We start from the raw sequence: 20,890 nt of genomic DNA on the forward strand, positions 1-20,890 counted from the left end.
TGGTCAAGTACCGCTTACATTTAAAGCAATAATTTTTTTATTGAAGGTTTATGGCACGCTTGCAAGATCTTTAGGCCAATTTAACCAATCAGGAAGTAGTAAAACGTTTAAATTAGAACACTACCACCAAGGGCAAAACAAAAATCGCTAACATAATTCACAGCATAGAATAACAATAATAATAATTATTAATACAAAGATCGAACACTTCGATAACATTCCTTCGATCCAACTGGATTCGAACCGACGTCTTCTAGCAAACCGTGTCAGACGCTATGCCAACTAAGCCACGGAACGAACCAGCGGACCTCACGATTTTTTCTATGTGCTTGTTTTTGGATCTTTGTATTTGGTTTTTCAACGACTTTTTAGTCGTACCGCCATCTATGAAAAATCTATGAAAGTATTTCGTCTCACGCGTTCGATTTTTGTATTAATAATTATTAAAAACTATTGGACTAATTTCACAAAAAATAATTGAATATGAATTCAATAAGAACTTAATAATGTGCCAGACAACTACACCAAATATCTGTTCTCAAAACACCGTAATTTCTTGTAATATGAGTACTAAAGCAAACGAAATTGCCTCCGGGGCACAATGCGGAACACCCAGACCAGAAGTAATTTAAGTTCACTTCGTGAATGTTTTACCGGAAATCAAACCCAGGACTTCCTTATCCAGGACCCAAAGTCCAACCACCAACTTGAGCGACGAAGGTTGTCACAAGCAACAAGAGCGATTCCCCCTCCCGTCCCCGTGCCGCTAGCCGCTAAAGAGCGGTCCGGCTTGTGCGGTCACACTATATCTAGTTAATCCTTTTCAGAACAACAAGAAAAAGACACCCCCAAGAAAGACGAAACTGAAGAAGAAAAGACTACTCCTCCCGCCTCCCCCCACCCGCCTGAAGAAGAGATAACGCCAATCAAAGACTTAAATATGAAGAGTAAAGAACTATTAAACAATAATAAAGAAGAATGTTCGCCAGAGAATAATTCAAAAGTTGATAAGGACAGTGTCATGGGGGATGACGTATTAAGTGATTTGGAAAGCGAGGGGACACAGCCGGAAGAGGTAAGCTACTGAAACAAAAAAGCCGGGTTTTTTTAGTAATTATTATATGGATTTTATATTATACTGCAATATACCTATACCTATTTCTGCCAACAAGCAGTAATGTGGTCGACATTATGGTCCCTTTTAAATTAGTAGAGAGTAGAATACTAATTTGTTGCTGTTCAGATGGCGACCACATTTGCGAACAATTATTATAAGAAACGGACCTGACGCATGCATTGACACTTTTTAATAATCCATCACTAAATCGCTCTGAATCATATAAATTTGTTCTGTTCAAACATAGACACAGCCAAGCGGGTAATGACCAAACGTCACTTTGACACATCAGGTGACTGGCGATGATACACTAATAATTTTGTATATTTGTCTATTATTTTTGTTTTTTTTTTAAATTAATCAGCAGTTTTTGTGTAATTGTTGTTTTTTCTCTCTCTATCGGTCATTCTCGGATTAGTGTTCACTACCTAATTTCCGTGGCAATTTTTTAAATTAACCATTCGATTTTTTTATCGTGCAATATTATTTAATATTCGAGTATTGTGTAATAAAATATTATGTAATAATTACACAATAATATACTTAAATATTGTGCAGTTAAAAGTTTCGTGACTTGTATATTTAACTGAAATTGGTCACATGTAGTACAACACGATTAACTGTCGTCCATGACTTTTTTTAACGTTACGGCGACAGACTGTCGTGATAATGGGGAGGGCTAGAACGACAGTCGTCTGACGATAAATAAAACGTCACGACAGATAATCGCAGCTTCAAACGATACTGTATTGCAAACGACAAGGCGGCTACCGGGAACCGATAAACCGATAAATTCCACGCGACAGTCGTCCGACGATAAACAAAACGTGACGACATATTGGGAACGCACCCTAACAGATAACGTAACGGAGATCAGTTTATTTGTAGTAATTTTGAAATCTTTCCTTTCCAGGATGAAGACAAAAACCTGTCATCGGAGGAGCTAGCCAAGAAGTTAGAAAAGTTGTTGCGACAATCGGAACAACAATTACAGCAACTAATTGCTGGACTACACGCCTTAAGAGCCACATGCTACGGACAAGATCGGTAAGCCAACTTACTTTAGTAAGACTGTTACTGTTGAAGTAATTTATTCCATATTTAATAATAATAAATCTTTATTGAGTCAATGCAATTACAAGGTGTCTTTAAATTACGTGACATTATTATACGAGGAACTATTTGAATTTTGAATATTGAAATAAATTTCTCGCAGATGGCGCTACGGCATAAAAAGTCATTAAAACCAAAAACTAGATCTGAAACAAGTACATAGAAAAATTCGTAAGATACCCTGGTTCGTTTCGTGGCGTAGTTGGTATAGCGTCTAGCACGGTTTGCTATAAGATGTCGGTTCAAATCGGGCCGGATCGAAGAATTGTTTTATAAAATGTTCGATCTTGTGCAATTTCACGAAAATGTAATTGAATATTGTGGTAATAAAATATCGTGACATTCAATAAAAACTAATCAAATTTGAATATTGAAGTTTAGCCCTCGGACATGTTTTAAATAAAACTGCATGATATACGCTACCTCTTCCAACGGATTTAATTTACAAACATTTATCTACTACTTTGTGTACTGTATTAAACCATATACATTTCATTATTGTTCGCGGGTTTTATCCCGGAAGATGGTTTAAATCATTATCCATAACTATATCTTACATTAAAAAAGTATGGTCGATATATGTAACCAATATTTACTAAATTTGTATTCATAATTTTCTCGAAGTTTTTTTTATATTAAAAATAAGGCGCATTTGACCTCCATCTCAACTGATGGAAAGTGATGATGAGGTCGACGATGTAGCATACACACCTAAATAATGCCTATTCACTCTCGCCTTGAAAAGGTCCAAGTTATAATGTTCGGGGAATACGTCATGCCCTATAAATGTGGAAACGCAACGTTTCGTGCGAATCTTGGGAATATCCACAACATAGGGGTGGATTCCCAGCCCACGTCTAGTCCCCCGATGATGAAAAGGAGTCCTCTCCGTGATATATCCTGTAGAATACCCATAAGCAGGTAACTTTACGTCGGTCTTCAAGGCTCTGCAGCCTATAAGCCTTGTGGCACGCTTGTCGATTGAATCCAAGGTGACCAGTTGATATTTAGCAGAGCCATCCCATAAGTGACAGCAGTACTCCATACACGACCGGACTTGTGCTTGGTACAGCTGAAGCAACTGTCCCGGTGTGAAGTAACGCCTCACCTTGGACGGGATGGCAAGCTTCCTGGCCGCATTTTAGGCCATGGTCATTTTCGTCATGGCCAAGTATTGAAAAGAAAAACCGTGGTAGCCTGTGACGATGCGACCTCGTTCATCATAATCCTATCTTTTTATCACCCTTTTCTCTGGTTCCTGGTTATTTAGTATTAAAATGTTGAATAGTTTTCTAATTTTTCTTCGCCATTCTTACTTTGCTTCGTGTCGTCACTGCATAAAATATTCTCGAGGCGAGCGAACGTGCTCAGCAATATATTACATACGAATACAGGCCCTTTTGGGCCTGTCCTTCCTTTCTTCTTTCCTTCAACTTTTCCCTACCTTCTACAACCTAATGGTTTGACCTCCGCCTCTCGAGCAAAGAGCCGTGGGTTCGAATCCGTACTTGTAATTCTGAGTTTCGGAATTTAATTTAAAATTTACCTTGAACTTTTCGGTGAAGGAAAACATTGAAAGTAAACGTCTTCAAAGCAATCTAATCTTGTGTGTCTGTCCAAGTCTCATTGTTAGAGCAGGCCTATGCCCAACAGTAGGACGATCTAGGCTACCATTATTAATTTTCTTAAATATCGAATAAACTAGGTTTTCTGGTGTACAATTTTTTTTTTCCACGCAGATACTGGCGACGATACTGGTCTCTGGGCAAATGTGGTGGTATCTTCGTAGAAGCCATGGAGTCTGCACAACCCGAGATCATGCAGTACCAGCAATCATTAGAGTCAGCTGTTAAAGAAGCCCATCTGCCCGACACGGGCAAGAAGAAGAAGAAAGGTAAGAAGAAAAGTAGATGTGTACCCTGAGGAACTCCATTGCTATAAGAATAAAAATAAAAATTTTGTTAAGAACATTAGGATAACCTTATCTGGTAAATCTATATTAAAAAGGAGCACAAAACGCTTCCAAGATATCCCAGTTGCGACATATACTGGTAATATAAATAGAAAAGTTAAGGGATTAGAGTTATGCGCTGGGGTACTCCTTTGTAGAATCGTGTACAAAAAACTTGAATATATGAAGAATAACCAGAGAGAAGAAACATGTTGGTTGGAAGTTCCCTAAAGTTCAACTCGAACTTTGGGGAACTTCCAAACAACATGTAGCCTCTTTGGAGCCTTGACCTTGATGATTTAGTGGTTACCCATAGTACAGGAAAGGTCCTGAAATTTTTAAAATTTATATTATATTCTATTCTGAAATTTTGCCTAGTAAAATGATGTCTTGTATGTTATACACTATACGTACTTCTTATAATAATCAGACAATCAACAAGAATCCCAAAATAATATTGCAACTTTCTCGATTAAACTAAAATTATAAATATTTTCACAAGGTCGAGAAAAGAAAGAAAAAGAACCTCAATCAGAACCCAACAAGGAAGAAACAGAAGCTCTCAAGAAAGAAGAAGCTCTTAAAACTGAGATGGAACTCAAGAGCATCAAATCTGAACTCAATTTGAGCGACCACACGCAGATTATCAAATACGAGCCCAACGTCAAACATGGCGCTTGTAAAGTAGAAGGTGAGTTGAGACGATTCTGCTGAATTTCTGCTGTTATTTTTTTTATGATACTAAGTGACGGGATGAACAAGTCGTGCGCCTGATGGTGAAGGACACACCTACCCATAACAGTTGCAGTGCCACTCAGGACTTTAAAACACAAAGATCTGAGGTGCACTGCCTTTGCGCCTGTCACACTGAGACATAAGTTGAAAAGTCCCATGTGCCTGTGATTTCACCAGCACCCTTACCCTTCAAAACTCATATTACTGCTTGGTGTCAGAAATAGGTAAGGTAGCAGTGCTTCCCTGGACGAACTCTTTCACAAGGATCTCCACTTTTACTAATGACGTAATCTTTGTGTGACGTCATCATGTTTCTTTTTAGTCTTTTAAGTAGTGTTATTATAATATCAGTATTTTCGATTGACATAAATTGCCATTTGATATTTGCGGCAGGTTCAATAAAAATGGAAGAAAAGTTCATTCAGCAAAAACAAAATAAGGAAGCCGAGGATATGCTTGATATTGAAGATTCTATACCAACGGCTTTTCTAGTACAAAAACCAACGCACACTCCAATGTACGCAGCTCAAGCCGAACCCGTTGACAAGCCGCAAGAAATAGTCAAAGTTGAAAATAATTTAAAAGAAGAACTTCCAGAAGACAAAGATCAGTTAGTCAACAATTTAGAGGAATTAAGAAAAATGGCAGAAGCAGTATCTTCACAATTAGAAGCTGAAAAGAAAGCTGAAGAAACCAAACTTAAAGAAGAACCTTTAGACTTGAAAGAGGAAACTATAGATGTTAATTGCGCTCACGAACATCTATATAGGAAGATTAATGAAGGAAAATGGTTCTCGATATTACGTCACGAAACTTCTTTCTTGAGTAGCATCAGTGATGTCGAGAAGAATAGTGACAAGCCTCCAGAATTTTGTGATAACGAACATACGTGTTCTGAAGTTATATTGTGTCAAGGACATAAATGGGATGTGTCAAATAATTTACACTTATTGAATGATCCGTCACTTTTTACTTTAAATAGTATGGTCACAAGTGTGCAAGTGCCGTCGAACAATATTTATCATGATTCGAGTTTGACTATGTCGGGTTTGGAGCAGGAAAAAATGGATGCCAGACTGAATAAAGATAGACTGATGGGACAGGATATGGAAGTTGAAGAGGAAAGTAAAGAACAGGTAAGGTTTTATTACTATACTATACGTGTTATAACTTTGAAAGATAGATGGCGCTGCCAAAAGAAATGTCATCACTTTTTTTATTAATATTTTATTTAGGCATTGGCTTTTAGCCAAAAGGGTTTGCAAAAGTTATAAAATCAAAACATAAAAAAACTTGAAAAAGGTACACAAAATAGAAATGGCTGTTTACAGAATATTTTGAGTGGTTTGTGTGTAAAGGAATCACATTCTTGTTTTTATTGTAAGACAAAGTGCGTATTTGACCTCCATCACAGGACGATGAAGCGTGAACACCGAAATAATGCCTATTCACTCCTGCCTTGAAAACGCCCAAGTTACAGCGTTCAGGGAACAAATCTGCAGACAGCGAACTCCAAGCCAAACAATGCTGCACACTGTATAAATGTAAAAACGTAACACTTCGTGCGAATCTTGGGTATATCCACAGCATAGGGGTGGAACCCCAGGCTGTGTCTAATCCCCCGATAATAGAAAGAAGATGGCGGAATGATTTTAGGCAATTCCGTCGCACACTGTCAGCGATATATACTGGGTGTAATCGTTATGTGTGCCCAGACGATTTTTCCATGAATCTTTAAACTTTAAGCTGACATCGAAAGTGCGTTCGTTACCTAATGAGTAAAACGACATATATCAGTTTCAAACAACTGCTTCGAATACAAAATGATGTACGTACTGAAAAATAAACATCACTTTATTTTTATTCAATTAAAAGATAGTTTTGTTACTTTATTTATAGTAGTTTCGTCGCCTGTAAACCTATTGTTGCCTCTTAAAGTAGGTTAACTAAAGCCTCTACGAATTTCATACAAATATAAATGAATGGACGCGTTTAAAGTAAACAATTTGGAATATTTGTAATATTATCTTTAAAAATTATTGAGGTCGTTCTACTCATTAGGTAACGTTCTTTCGATATCAGTTCAAAGGCTTTTGATATCTCGTATGTTTACAGAATAATCGCCCGGGCACATTTAATGATTACACCCTGTGTACTCACTTTCTTATTAATAGTATTAGTAAAGCCATTATAAATATCTATGTAGCATACTCATTATTCTTAACAGGAAAACGATCTCGAAAAGGAACTACAAGAAGATGCCCAAAAATACGACCTGTTGACGCAAAAGGCAAAAGCAAATAGCCTTACAAGTTTAGGCGTTTTGAACTTCAACGCTTTGTCTACCTATGTAACATGTGACAGTCCACCGCCCATACAAATGAGTCCTGAAGAGCTGGAACAGCTGGAACATTGTAAAGTGCATGGACTGCCGAAAAAAATTGAAGGGAATTTTGTGCCTAAGGAGCTAAGGTTAGTACCGTTTCGATCTGTAATTTTTTGACTTACAGGTAAATTCTGGAAGTTTAAAAGTGCTCATTTAAGATATATAATAGCCCGCAAATTTTGTTTCGCTATTCATCTGGGCGCTAATGTTGAGAGAGCTAAAGAGAAATAATATTGACCGTACGGTAGGCAATTTAATTGGATAACGACTGCTGCAAAGTTATAAATGTTCTTTATGTTAAAAAAAAATAATTTTTTTTTTATGAAAATAGTGACAGACATAACATATCAACAATACGAGGAATAAAAATAATCTACATAGCTGTTCTTCACAGTCGTCTTCACAAAGTCTGTAATTCATTTAAGGATGTACAAAATTTGCCATTTACGAGGTTTACAACTATAGTGAAACAAAAACTTTATACTAAATATTATTATAAAGCTTCTGCGTACTTGGATGACTTTTTTTATATCATATTTTTTTATGTAAAGTGACAGGATGTGCAAATCGTGCGCCTGATGGTAAGCTACACGCCTGTCCATAACAGTTGCAGTGCCACTCAGAGCTTTCAATCGCAAAGATCTGAGGGGCACTGCCACAGCGTCCGTCACCTTGAGACATAAGTTGACAAGTCCCATGTGCCTGTAATTTCACCACAGTAATGCTGACATTACTGCTTGGCTTAGAAATAGCTAAGGTGGCAGTACTTCTCTGGACGTCACAAGGAGCTACTAAACTACTACTACTAAATCCGTAGTGACCAGTTTAGCTCTTGCAGGCAGTCTCGATTGAAGATGTTTAAATTAAATATTATAATGATAAATGCATTCAAATGTATATTTACAAAGAGCAACCCTTAGAGTTTCTTGCTCATTCTTCTCAGAGGAATTTGCCTTACGAATGAGCAGTAGAGTTTAATCAATATGACGATTTCAAGTGTAATTTGCTTATCTGCATGCACAGTGAAATAAGAAGAAAATATTTAAAAAGCAAACATTTTCAGACATGGCTGGTGGCGCATCACAGACTCTGACCAACTGAAAGAGCTGATGGATACTTTACATCCGCGAGGAGTTAGGGAAAGAGAGTTGCATGCCGCATTGGTTCAACATATACCCATTATCAATAACAAGGTAATGTCCAATATTCCTGGAAATAATACCGCTCTCCTAAATAGTCTAGCGTAAATCAGTCACTCTATCGTTCGTGATCGTGTGTGATTACCTGTTTGAAGTTTTTTAAGCTAACGTCTTGCGATTTCTCGTGTTCCATTTTGTTGCAACGGAAAGAGCGTCCGTGTAAAAGGCAACCTTGGAGTGCACTGACTGATGAATGCGATCGCGCAGTCTTAATAGTGCTAAATTCTTTATTACCAACCTTAACTGGTAATAAAGAATTCAGTCGATAAAACAGACAAACAAATTAGTTTAAACGATTTTAAAGAGATGGCGCTACGATGCTCCAAATTCAAAAAGCGGAAAAAACTAATTCCATTACACTCACTCCGCATAAAATTAATCACAAACACCACCACCTAAAATATACCCGATAGTGTTCCGCCTCTTTTCTAAACGACTTCAAAAAAAAAACGAGGAAGACCTTTCTCGTTTAGATTGTATTTTTTATTTGTATGTAAGTCACGCAATAACTCGTGCATTTGTGAACCGATTTTGATGATTCTTTTTTGTTGGAAATAGGGTACCTCAGTACTGATCCCATTTATATTTGAAGAATATATTCCACCTCAAAGGTGACAAACTAGGGGATGAATCCGGTTTCGCGCACTTTCCGGTAACCGATTTCAATAAGACTTGACTAATCTTTCCACACGCGCTCAATCGCACATGTTTGCTGTGATATTTGTAAGTGATGTGTCACTGATGAGTTACCAGGAATGTATGGCCCTTATTTTGTCTCTATTTCTGGTTACATAATCTATAATAATAACGCGCACACACCATACCCCGCACTAAGTAAACCCGGTATCGCGGGTGCCATGGACACACGTAAACAACCACAAGTTACACACATACTCACGAGAGAAATAAATGTAGGCCATAAAAATACTTCTCCCGGCCCGGGAATCGAACCCGGGACCTCTGCGTGGCAGTCCAGCATAGTAACCGTTCGACCACAGAGGCAGTTATAATAATATATTTCATCTCCTTCTATCTGCATGAACTTTTTGATAATTCGGCATGTATTTAAAATTATAGCTTTTTGTAAAGTTTTAGTATATTTATAATTGTATTATAAGTATAATTGTATATGTCCTTTATAACTTGTGTTTCATGTATCTTTTCTTTGTGCAATAAAGAGTTATTATAATTTGAGTACATTGGAGACTTTGCGCTTGATGCAGCCGTGCCAGATTTGTGTAACCTTGTTTCTCTATTACAGTTGTACATCGATAAAGGCGACAGTCTAGCATCAGAACTGTCTCTATCACACCTGGACAGAGTGATAGCGCAAAATGGCGGGTATCCGTGCCCGGACGCGCCAAACTCATTCTCAAGTGTTACGCAGTGCCGCGTCGATGTACAGATATTACAACAGGTATATTCTAAACTATAGTATACCAATGGTTATTGATATTGATTGATTGATAAGATTGGATATTTTTAAATAAAAAAAAACTCTTTATTTAATGTTGTGTTGTCTATGATCAGTTTGGAATGGAATGGAAAATTGTACAGGTGAAAAAGTCCGTATGGTTTTTGCCGCTAAATAACATTGATCATAAAAATACCTCTTTTAAATTATTATCATATTTTCGATGATCATTTTAAAAATAATATTTTAGCGCGCATTTTAAGATTAAGCTGTTCTATTCCAAATTCCGATCCGTTCTGTTTGATGACAACCGATTTCAGTACAACTTGGCAGACTATACTATATGTGTGATTCCATGAACTTTTGAGGTCGGTGATTTAAAAAAGAAGACGCTCAATTTTATATATTTTTTTTTTAATTTTTTATAATATCAAGTGACGGGACAAACAAGTCGTGCCCCTGACGGTAAGCTACACTCTTGTCCAGTGAATGCAGTTGCAGTGCCACTCAGAGCTTCAAATCGCAAAAATCTGAGCGGCACTATCTCTGAGCCCGTCACTCTGAGACATAAGTTGACAAGTCCCATGTGAATGTATTTTCAGCAGCACCTTACACTTCAAAACTGGAACACAGCAATGCTGACATTACCGCTTTATTTTTGTAATTTATTATATTTTATATATTTACATTTTATCGTATTTTATTGACTATCAGGTGGAACAACTGGAAGAACGTGTAGCAGCAGCATCAATGCAAGTGAAAGGCTGGCGGCCTTCAACCCTTGCCCTTCCTGAAGACGCGACTAGCGCAGAAATAGTGGCCCGGGCAAGACATAAGCTATCAGCGGTAGAGGCGCACATTGAGAGGCGCTACCTTAAACCGCCTCTGGTGCAAAGGTATGCTAGGTAATGAGAATATGAACTTTTACTTCTTTTGGGTTTTGTTTTGGTGGTGGCTTTTTACTATTTGTGTTAAATAGTGATTAGATTGAGTCCGAAAACACGATCGAGCTTCTCCATGAATAATATATATGTATATATAGAATACACACAACTTTTCACCTCACTCTAGCGAGGACAATGATAGATGAAAGTAAAATAGTTGAACTGCATCAAATCAGTTTTAACACGACTAAACGCGTAGTGAACGTGTCATTGTGTTTTTTTTCATCGAAAGAAAAAGTTAGGTGTACCACACTCCATCGTCACGTTCAAATTACAAAAACCTTTTCCATGCTAACGTGGAAAATGTTTTTGCTCGCAGATTTCTAATGAGAAAGAAAGCCTTTCCGAGTTAGTGAGGTGAAAAACAAATTATTCTATTCATTCCTACATTAATTTTGTTCATAGATTTTAACGGCTTGACGTTATATACCTATAATGTTGCTTATGTTTTTTTTAGCGTTTGAAAGTTTTTGCTTAATTACATTTTGTACATTTTGGATTAAGTAAAGTTACTAAATTAAGATAGTTAGATTAGGTTTATGAATAGTAAATGAAACTATTTTTTCTAGATATATTTTATTTTTTCTAGGTATATATTATTAGATCTAGATCGCGTATATTTGTTTTTTTTTAAACAAACCAACGTTTCGTGTCCTTTACGGGTGCCGTGGTCACGGGTGACTGAGGGGGTAAAGTCATCAACCAGTTATGTCTAACATTAATGTTAGACTACCCAATTTTTTCACCATAGTTACAAAGTTGTTAATTAATTTTTTAATTTGCCAAAAGTCTCAGTCAGCCGTCACCATAGAACCAGAAAAGGGCCCGAAACGTTGATTTGTTAGAAAAAACAAATATATGCGACTCAATTCCAAATTAAAGTCAAATAATCATTTCGACTCATCCGAAGAACAGAGTCCGATGTGATTATATATCGAAAAGAGAATACGTTACGAGATAAATTTCGTTGTTCAAACTAAGGCCTATGTAAGGGTGTTTTGAGAATTCATATATCTTATTTCGTTTCGGAAATATAAAACCGAACAACGGACATCCATAGCGAAGAAGAACGAGCGAAATCGACTCATCCGAAGAACAGAGCCAGATGTGATTATACAGGCTGTATATTTGAAACTGAGACATACTTATAGAGTGCGTTATATTCCTGATTCTGAACCCAAAAAAATAATAAACTAATGAACTTGAACTTTACAAAAAAATATTTTTTTATTTTTTTTATCGACTACTGCTTGTGAACAACATTACCTTTCGAAATCCATGCACACCACTATTATTGCTCCAACGGACGCAGCGGCGAGAGGCGCGGCGGCACGGCGGCGAAAAACAAAGCACAGGTCGGCACCGTTTGCAGAGACAGTGTACGCGCGACCTTGGCCTAGCGAAGACACGTAAATTATTTGTACTTCCGCACGCCCGCCGGAACTGCGCTGCGCCGGTGACGAACGCGCCGGCGGCGAACGCGCCACTCGCCTGCAAAATGGATATTTATTCTAACGTCGAATTGACTGAGATGGTGCGACTTTACGCAATAAGTGGTGATAGTGTGAGGCGAGCTATTGAAATATTTCCAAATTGGAGTTTACGCGGAGGAGATGAACAGTGTCGAAGTTGTTGCATGAGAGGATTATCTCAGCATTTTATACTGTGAGACAAAATGTGTTTGTGTTGATAAATTTAAAACAAAATTTACTATGACGTGCTAGACTGTGCATTGTGGAAAACGGTGGACATTTTGAACACTTGCTCCGTACCACGTAAGTGTAAACAAACTAAATAACTGAAAAATCAATCATTGTAAATAATTTGATTTCACATTTTTAACTACGCCAAAAACCCCAATTCTTATTAAATGATAACTTAATTATCTTTTTTGTACGTAAAACATTTCGATGATAGTTCATAAGTAAAAAATAATTAACATAACCTAAAACGTATTCATTTCGATAACAGCTGTTTCGTCATAACATTAATGAATAGGTGAGAGAGAGATGTGAAATCATTGTTGTTGATGCTGTCTCACTCGGCGCTCGCTTGGTAGTATTCCCAATCCACTCGAAATCAAGCGTAAAGGGAATCGGTTTATTCCTACGTACACTCCAAAACAAATTTGTTGATTTATTTTTTGTTCTATCCCATATCCCAATTTTATTTTAGTCATTTTAAGTTGTAACATGATTTACTATGACATGCATGAATATGTCTCACTTTCAAATATACAGCCTGTATAGCGAAAAGAGAATAAGTATAAGTACGTTACGAGAATAATTTCCTTATTCAAACTAAGGCCTACGTAAAGGTGTTTTGAGAATTTATTTACCTTATTTCATTTCGAAAATATAAAATCGAACAACGGTCGATCTGACATCCACAGCGAAGAAGAACGAACGAACGAAAAATGTACTACGTCCTGAGAACAAGTAGTCTTGTACATAGGTCTTTGTTCTACTGATGAGTCGATTTATTCCATAGGTAAAATTTTTACACTTGAAAACTTCATTGTTTAAGCTACTGCTCGTTCACTACGCTGACCTCTCTGGGAAGAACGAGCAAGAAAGTCTAGGGATTGCTCTTTTCAAATGAACTTAAATGCTATGGAATACACTTTGAATCAAATTTGCGTGTAATAGATCCATGTCGTCATTGTCGTCTTTCCGTACGTCTTTTTCTAACACGTAGTCTTCAATTCTTCAATTTAAAATACTTTTAATGTAAATTTCAAACTTTCAGATAATTTTAATATATGCTCTGGAATATTATTGTGAAAACGTGTACAATTCCGGAATCGTAGTACCATGACCATGAGTATGAACTTACTTCTAAGGTTAATATTATGGATATCTACTTTTTCATCAAAATTTTGTTATTCGAACAAATAGTTTCATTTTCTATATGTAACAATCGCGAAAAATTAAGAACTCGGTAGGTTTATGAAATCGAAATAATTCTGTAAATAAATATTTCCCTTTCAGCACCACTGAGGCGGCCATAGGTGCAGCGTTACAAGGAGAACACGGAAATTCCACGGCGCCGTCACCGCAGAACTCTGATGTTAGTGAAGGAAAAGGTAATGTCCTATGTAAATTAGACAAATGTTCGTTTTGCCATAGTATAAAGCCGGGTACTCATTAGCGAGCTGCATCGAGTATATAACCAGAAATAGAGACGAAATGTCATTTAATTTTGCCAAATCATTACGGTGACACTTGCGCTCCGATTGGTCAGCCCGAATTCGAAACAATTGGCGGGTGTTGTCAATTGTTTCACTTCAAATCGACCAGTTTTTGAGCTTTGCTATAATTGACGAAAATTAAAAAATTACATATTTAATGTTTAATTATAGATGAAATGTGATTCCGTTTGTTTTGTAATTAGGTGTTTTACTGTTTTTCCCACACCACCGAATAAAACAGCCTCCATTATTATAGATATTATCTTTATTACAATAAATACAGAATATTTTTGGAATATACGGAGACGGACACACAGGCCAGTTGTTGGCGCTGTACTATTTCAGCTTTCTAATTTGTGATTTCATGTTCATTCCATTAAAAAGTGATGTAAGACCCATTTGCCTGATGAGTTCCTGGCAGGAACGAATGGCCTTTATTTCGTCTCTATTTCTGGTTATATGATAATAACGCACACACTCAACATAACCCCGCACTAGGGAAACCCTGTGTCGCGGATACCATGGACACACACATAGACAACCACAAATAACACCCAAATTCACGAGGGAAATAAATGCAGGTCATACAAATATTTCTTCCGGCCCCAGAATCGAACCTGGGACCTCTGCGTGGCAGCCCGGCATGATAAAAAAATACCTTCGAAATTCAGACTTTATATTATACATAAATCGATTTGGCACTGTTATTTTTTTAAATTATATCAAGTGACGGAACGAAAAAGTCGTACGCCTCATGGTACACTACACGTCTGTCCATAACAGTTGCAGTGCCACTCAGAGCTTTAAATCACAAACATCTGAGGAACACTGCCACTGCGCCCGTCACCCTGAGACATAAGTTGACAAGTCCCATGTGCCTGTAATTTCACCAGCATCCTTACCCTTCAGAACCGGAACACAGTAATGCTGACATTACTGCTAGGCGGCAGAAACAGGTAAGGTGGCAGTACTTCCCTGGACACACTCTTTCACAAGGGGCTCTACTACTGCGTTGCTACAATAATGATTTCTTTATCTACAGATAGCAAAGGCATAGCGCGTGGTCTGGCAACGTGGCGGGAGGCGCTCTCTCGCTGCAACACAAGCGCACAACTTGCTATGTTACTGCAAGCCCTCGAAAGTGCAGTGGCATGGGATAAAAGCATTATGAAAGCGGTAAGTTGTATGCCATAGTACAGAATACAACCATTAGAGCAGAAATGTCATTCTTTGTTAGTACTTTTTCATAATACTCAAGAGTTGACCCAACCTCAAATGGCTTTGATTGATTATAACAGTGAAACTACCTGACTAACACGCATAACAATGAAAATGTTGAATCAGTCACTATGGAAAACATATATATTAAAATTGAGGACATACATTGATGAGGTGTGAAAACACGATTCCTAAAAGTTTTTACGATAGAAAAAAAAAAACTTAACTTACCACGAAATTTGACAAGAAAGCAGCTGCATCTATAGGTACTGTACGGTTAATACCGCACATTAAGTATGTTACCGCGTCAGCATTTTTATATTTTTATGTTTAGTTATAATTTCTGCACATTTGCAATCAAGGCATTGTCATAAGCAAGCGCGTATTTTATTTTGTAATCAAGTAAACGAAATAAATACCATTTTTAAGATCAACAAGGATTCTTTATTTATCAACATTATTATCAAGATAGTTTGTGTAGCAAGAACAAGACGCGAACAGGTACTTTACATATACCAATGATTGTTTTTATATCAACTGAGCTAAATAGACCATGTGTACTATACGATATACATTTTTCAAATGGCTTCGATTTCGTTTGTAAAAAAATAAATTCTGAAATAAAGCCAGTGCCGCTCGACCCAAGCAAAATGAACCGTAATAATACGGGAAAAAATTGAATTTGAGCTGAGGTAGTACAGACTCTTAATGGCGAATTTCTATTCGTGACATTTGCCATTTATTAGAGTCAAATCACTTCTTTATCAATGTTGTAATTTTTACAAACATGACACTAGAGAATTCCTTAAAAGGACACCGCGAAGAAGAATTTCACGGTTTGACATTACTGCTCTGAAGTACGTATAGTCGGATATTTAAACTTCATAATCTTGATCCTAATTTAAAAGAATCGCTTTCGGACTAGTGTTGACTGCATGGCAATTTTTATTATATTTAATTATTTAATTTTTTTTTATAATACAACATTATTTAATTGATATTCGATTTGTGTATCGTGAAATATTATTTAATAATTAAACTTGATTAAAATTGACAGGGAAATTATATAGGCCGTGATCACTAGTCCGAGAATGACCGGAATATGAAATCTTAAATGCTTTGTATTCATTATATTTGCTGCCTTATTTGCATGAATTTAAATAAAGGAAGTAATATAGTGAACATGCTTAATATAGAAGATAAGAAACATAGAGTTTCTAATATACCTAATAATATTCAGCCTGTGTAAAACCTTTTGTGGGAAAATTGCGTCTATTTTTTTTGTGAGTTACAAAGATCATACGCAGAGTATTTTATGTACTTTGGTTTCAAGTGATACGCTTAAAGTGGATAATACCTCTCTCTTAGAACAAAATATTTTAAGACAAAAATAGTTTTATTTTTACTTACAATTACAATATGTTTCTTCCAAGGCTCAATTTATATTGTGGCGGAATGGAATGAAAGCGAATTTTTATAACGATATTGTTGTACATAGCATAATGAAAATAATTAAGTGTCACTGTAATCTCATGGTACGGGCACAGTTGTCAAAATATAACGTGGTACATTGGTGTTTTCGAATAGAAGCAATTACCCCATGAATTCCATTTTCCTCGTTTTACCATAGTATAATAACACAAATAGTCCAACTGCTGTTTTTCGGCGCTTCAATGCCTAGAGCTCGTCCAGAGAAGTAGACACCTTACATATTTCCAAGCGCCAAGCAGTAATGTGAGCTTTATTGCGTTCTGATTTTGAAGGTGAAATCACAGACATAAAGTCGGAAACAGTGCACAAAATAAATAATACTTTATTAAATTTGACCAACTTCGGCTTTCCCGATTTTTTTCGTTCCATACAATAAAATGATCCCTTTATAAAACTGAGTCGATTAGCACTAAATAAATTTTGATCAATTTTATTCTTTTTTATAAACAACTCACACTTGATCAAATTGACTATACAATTGACTGTACCAAAATTGTTTTCACAAAAAAAGATTTAATGGTTCCTAAAACAGTTTCCTTGTATCTTCTATGATTTCGGATTTTCCCATACTGTCCCATTAAAAAATACACTCTGCGACGCGACTCGCGCTATTCGATGCGCGTGTACTGCGAGATTATGCAAATGTGTGCATCCGTACGCGCCGAGCACACAGACAAGCCGAGCTGCTACGCTTTTTATGGAGTCTACACAACTGGTCTTATTATACTATGGTTTTACTAATTATACTAATTCCATGAAGTAAAAAGAAACAATTTAATGAATTCGACGTTTGTTAGGGTAAAGAACAATTCAACTCATCCGAAGAACAGAGTCTGATGTGATTATATAGCGAAAAGAGAGTAAGTAAGTTACGAGAATAATTTCGTTATTCAAACTAAGGCCCGTGTAAAGGTGTTTTGAGAATTTATACAATATCTTATTTCATTTCGGAAAAATGAAATCGAACAACGGTCTATCTGACATCCACAGCGAAGAAGAACGATCGAAATGTACTACGTCCTGAGAACAAGCAGTCTTGCGCATAGATCTTTATTCTACGGATGAGTAGAATTACTCGTTAAGTTTGGCATTATCATATATAATTCCAGGTATATATTGTCGCTTTCGTTCACGCGATAGATTCCATAAGATTGTTTCTTCCTATTATACTGGGTTATTTGTAAAGTACTTACAACCGCGGAGAACTGTATCACTGACATCAGCTTTTGTTTCATGATTTTTGTTAATTTATCATAGTTTCCTTTAGTACAAAAATAAAAGTGCTGAAATGGACCGCACTAAACGGTGATAACTCTGTGTGGTAGCAAAAGACAGCGCCAAATAACCAAATATTTTTTATAAATGACAGCACGCCGGAGGCTTACTACCAAAAACTTACTAAGCATTATTTATAAAAAACAGTGATAGGCATAACCTTAATATTAGAAACTAAAATAAACTTACGACCTCTATGCTCAGACTTGATAAAGTTGCTCGTCATTTGTAGGGCACTGTATACGTTTTTATAATAAAATTCTAGATTATGATTTCATAACAGAGATGTTGGTATTTTACAAATAAATAACCTTGTATATACAGTGTGGTGACTGTACTATACCTTAAAACATTTTACTAGCTTTATTATCCCCACATCCATCACGCCTCACTCTTAAGGTCCTGAATCTTCACTAACGCAATTGGGAGGCAGGCGTGATTGTAATTATAAAAATTAATTTAAAAAATCAGAAATTAAACTAATGACTTACAATAGGGTATCTGTCCCCAGAACTGCCAGTTCTGCCTGTCTGGTGACAACGAAGACCAGTTGCTGCTATGTGACGGGTGTGACAAGGGCTATCACACTTACTGCTTCAAGCCAAGGATGGACAAGATACCTGAGGGCGATTGGTGAGTAATGACTTTTTGTCGTGCCGGGTATTTTTTTAGTTCTATTTTTTTTTTATAAAAAATAAGTGCGCATTTGACCTTCATCTTACCAGGTGGAAAGTGACGATGAGGTCGACGATGTAGCATGCACACCTAAATAATGCCTATTCACTTTCGCCTTGAAAGGGTCCAAGTTATAACTTTCAGGGAACAAGTCTGCAGGCAGGGAATTCCACTCCATAGCCTTTCGCCATATAAAAAGGAAGGTGGAAGCGTAACGCTTCGTGCGAATCTTTGGAATATCCATAACATATGGGTGGAATCCCAGCCTATGCCTAGTCCCCCGATGATGGAAAGGGGAAGACGGAATCAAATTATGCAATTCCGTTTAATACTCTCCGTGATATATCCTGTAGAATACCAATAAGTAGGCAACTTTACGGCGGTGTTCAAGGTTCTGCAGCTTCGCCACCTATAAGCCTCTTGACACGTTTGTCGATTGAGTCCAGTTGAGGCCAGTTGGTATTTAGCAGAGCCATCCCGTAAGTGACAGCAGTACTCGATACACGACCGGACTTGTGCGTGGTATTGCTGAAGCAACTGTCCCGGTGTGAAGTAATGCCTCACCTTGGAAAGGATGCCAAACTTCCTGGCTGCATTTTTTTTCCATGGATTCAATATATCTGCCGAAGTTGAGATTGGGCGAAAGGTCCATTGCAAGTAGCTTGCGACGATCGGCTATTCTATTTGTGGCAGTATTAACATCATTTCTATATGTGACTAAATGTAAAACATCGAAGTGATGACCAATAATCGGAATAGGGTGTTCCAAACGAGTAGATAAATGTCTACATACAAGATACAAGGTGTGATGTGGAGTGGTTACAACCACTAAATATTAATGAATAAGGAATGAACACGGTTGACAACCGTGACCATGGGACCTGTAAAGGGCCCGAAACGTCGGTTTGTTCGAAAAAACAAATATACGCGATTTAAATCCGGAAAAATAGTGTCATTCCTATGTGTAACAGTCGCGAAAACCTAAGAACTCGATATTAATGAATAACTTTTTCGGATTCCCGATTTCCAGACATTTTTTGGAAGCAACAAGCAAAAGCTTATTTTAATTAGTGCGGATATTGTAGTTGTTTACTTTGGTGAAAGGTTAGTTATCTACTGCATTTTTTTAACGTGATAACACTGGAAATACTTTTAAATCCTTGATCTGCTTTTTTTTATAATGTCAAGTGACGGAACGAACAAGTCGTGCGCCTGATGGTAAGTTACACGCCTGTCCAAAACAGTTGCAGTGTCCGAACAGCCCCGGCCGAACTCTTTCACAGGGAGCTCTACTGCTTCCTAAGTGAATAGTTTTATCTTACGATGCAGATGCAGTTTTAAACCACTCTATGTGGACATTTATCTACTAATTTGTAACACCCTATTCCGCCCATTGGCGATGATGTCACAACATTGCCAGAGAAGCTACAGTTTAGGTGGGGAAACCAAAGTTAGCAATATAACTGCCTCCGTGGCTGAACGGTTATCATGCCACGGAGAGGTCCCAGGTTCGATTCCCGGGCCGGGAGAAATATTTGTATGGCCTACATTTATTTAATTTCGTGAGTTTGGTTGTCTATGTGTGTGTTCATGGCACCCGCGACACAGGGTTTCCCTAGTGCGGGGCTATGTTGAGTGTGTGCGTTATTATTATTTATAAATTAAGTAATTGTCATAAAGCCATACGTAATCACTCGTTAAAAGAGCATTTATCACACGAAAGTCGTAAAAATAATACTAAATTCATGAAACAAATTACGTTTATCGATGGGTCCTAAGTATAAGGGCCAAACTAACAATTTGATCATTTTCACTTTTTTGTGGGAAATGCTTAATTTTATAATGTTTGTTTGTTTGAATAAACAAATATACGCGATTTAAATGCGGAAAAATAGTTTCATTTCCTATGTGTAACAATCGCGAAAACCTAAGAACTCGATAAATGAAGCATTGTTGTTAAATTGTTAGTTTGGCCCTTATTCTTAAGACCCATCGATAAACGTAATTTGTTGCATGTATTTTAATTTGTTTTGTAATTTGTTAACTAACAATTTAATCGAGTTCTTAGGTTTTCGCGATTGTTACACATAGGAAATGAAACTATTTTTCCGGATTTAAATCGCGTATATTTGTTTTTTCAAACAAACCGACGTTTCGGGCCCTTTACAGGTCCCATGGTCAC

The 20,890-nt window shown here is 37.0% G+C and overlaps 1 protein-coding gene across 1 annotated transcript in view; it reads left to right on the forward strand.

Annotated features, from left to right (window-relative positions):
* The window catches only part of LOC113227525 (bromodomain adjacent to zinc finger domain protein 2B-like), a 158,254-nt gene that overhangs the window by 130,372 nt on the left and 6,992 nt on the right, over window positions 1-20,890 (forward strand). Inside the window, exons 35-46 of the mRNA XM_026460463.1 lie at window positions 828-1,075; window positions 2,031-2,164; window positions 3,970-4,124; window positions 4,684-4,872; window positions 5,310-6,052; window positions 7,144-7,388; window positions 8,366-8,495; window positions 9,763-9,918; window positions 10,630-10,820; window positions 13,850-13,944; window positions 15,092-15,225; window positions 18,545-18,666. Of these exons, the coding sequence (XP_026316248.1) occupies window positions 828-1,075; window positions 2,031-2,164; window positions 3,970-4,124; window positions 4,684-4,872; window positions 5,310-6,052; window positions 7,144-7,388; window positions 8,366-8,495; window positions 9,763-9,918; window positions 10,630-10,820; window positions 13,850-13,944; window positions 15,092-15,225; window positions 18,545-18,666 (2,542 nt within the window). The remainder of the gene's footprint in view (window positions 1-827; window positions 1,076-2,030; window positions 2,165-3,969; window positions 4,125-4,683; window positions 4,873-5,309; window positions 6,053-7,143; window positions 7,389-8,365; window positions 8,496-9,762; window positions 9,919-10,629; window positions 10,821-13,849; window positions 13,945-15,091; window positions 15,226-18,544; window positions 18,667-20,890) is intronic.

This window comes from Hyposmocoma kahamanoa, unplaced genomic scaffold, assembly GCF_003589595.1.
Source record: "Hyposmocoma kahamanoa isolate Upper Pololo Valley unplaced genomic scaffold, ASM358959v1 211, whole genome shotgun sequence".
NCBI lineage: Eukaryota > Metazoa > Arthropoda > Insecta > Lepidoptera > Cosmopterigidae > Hyposmocoma > Hyposmocoma kahamanoa.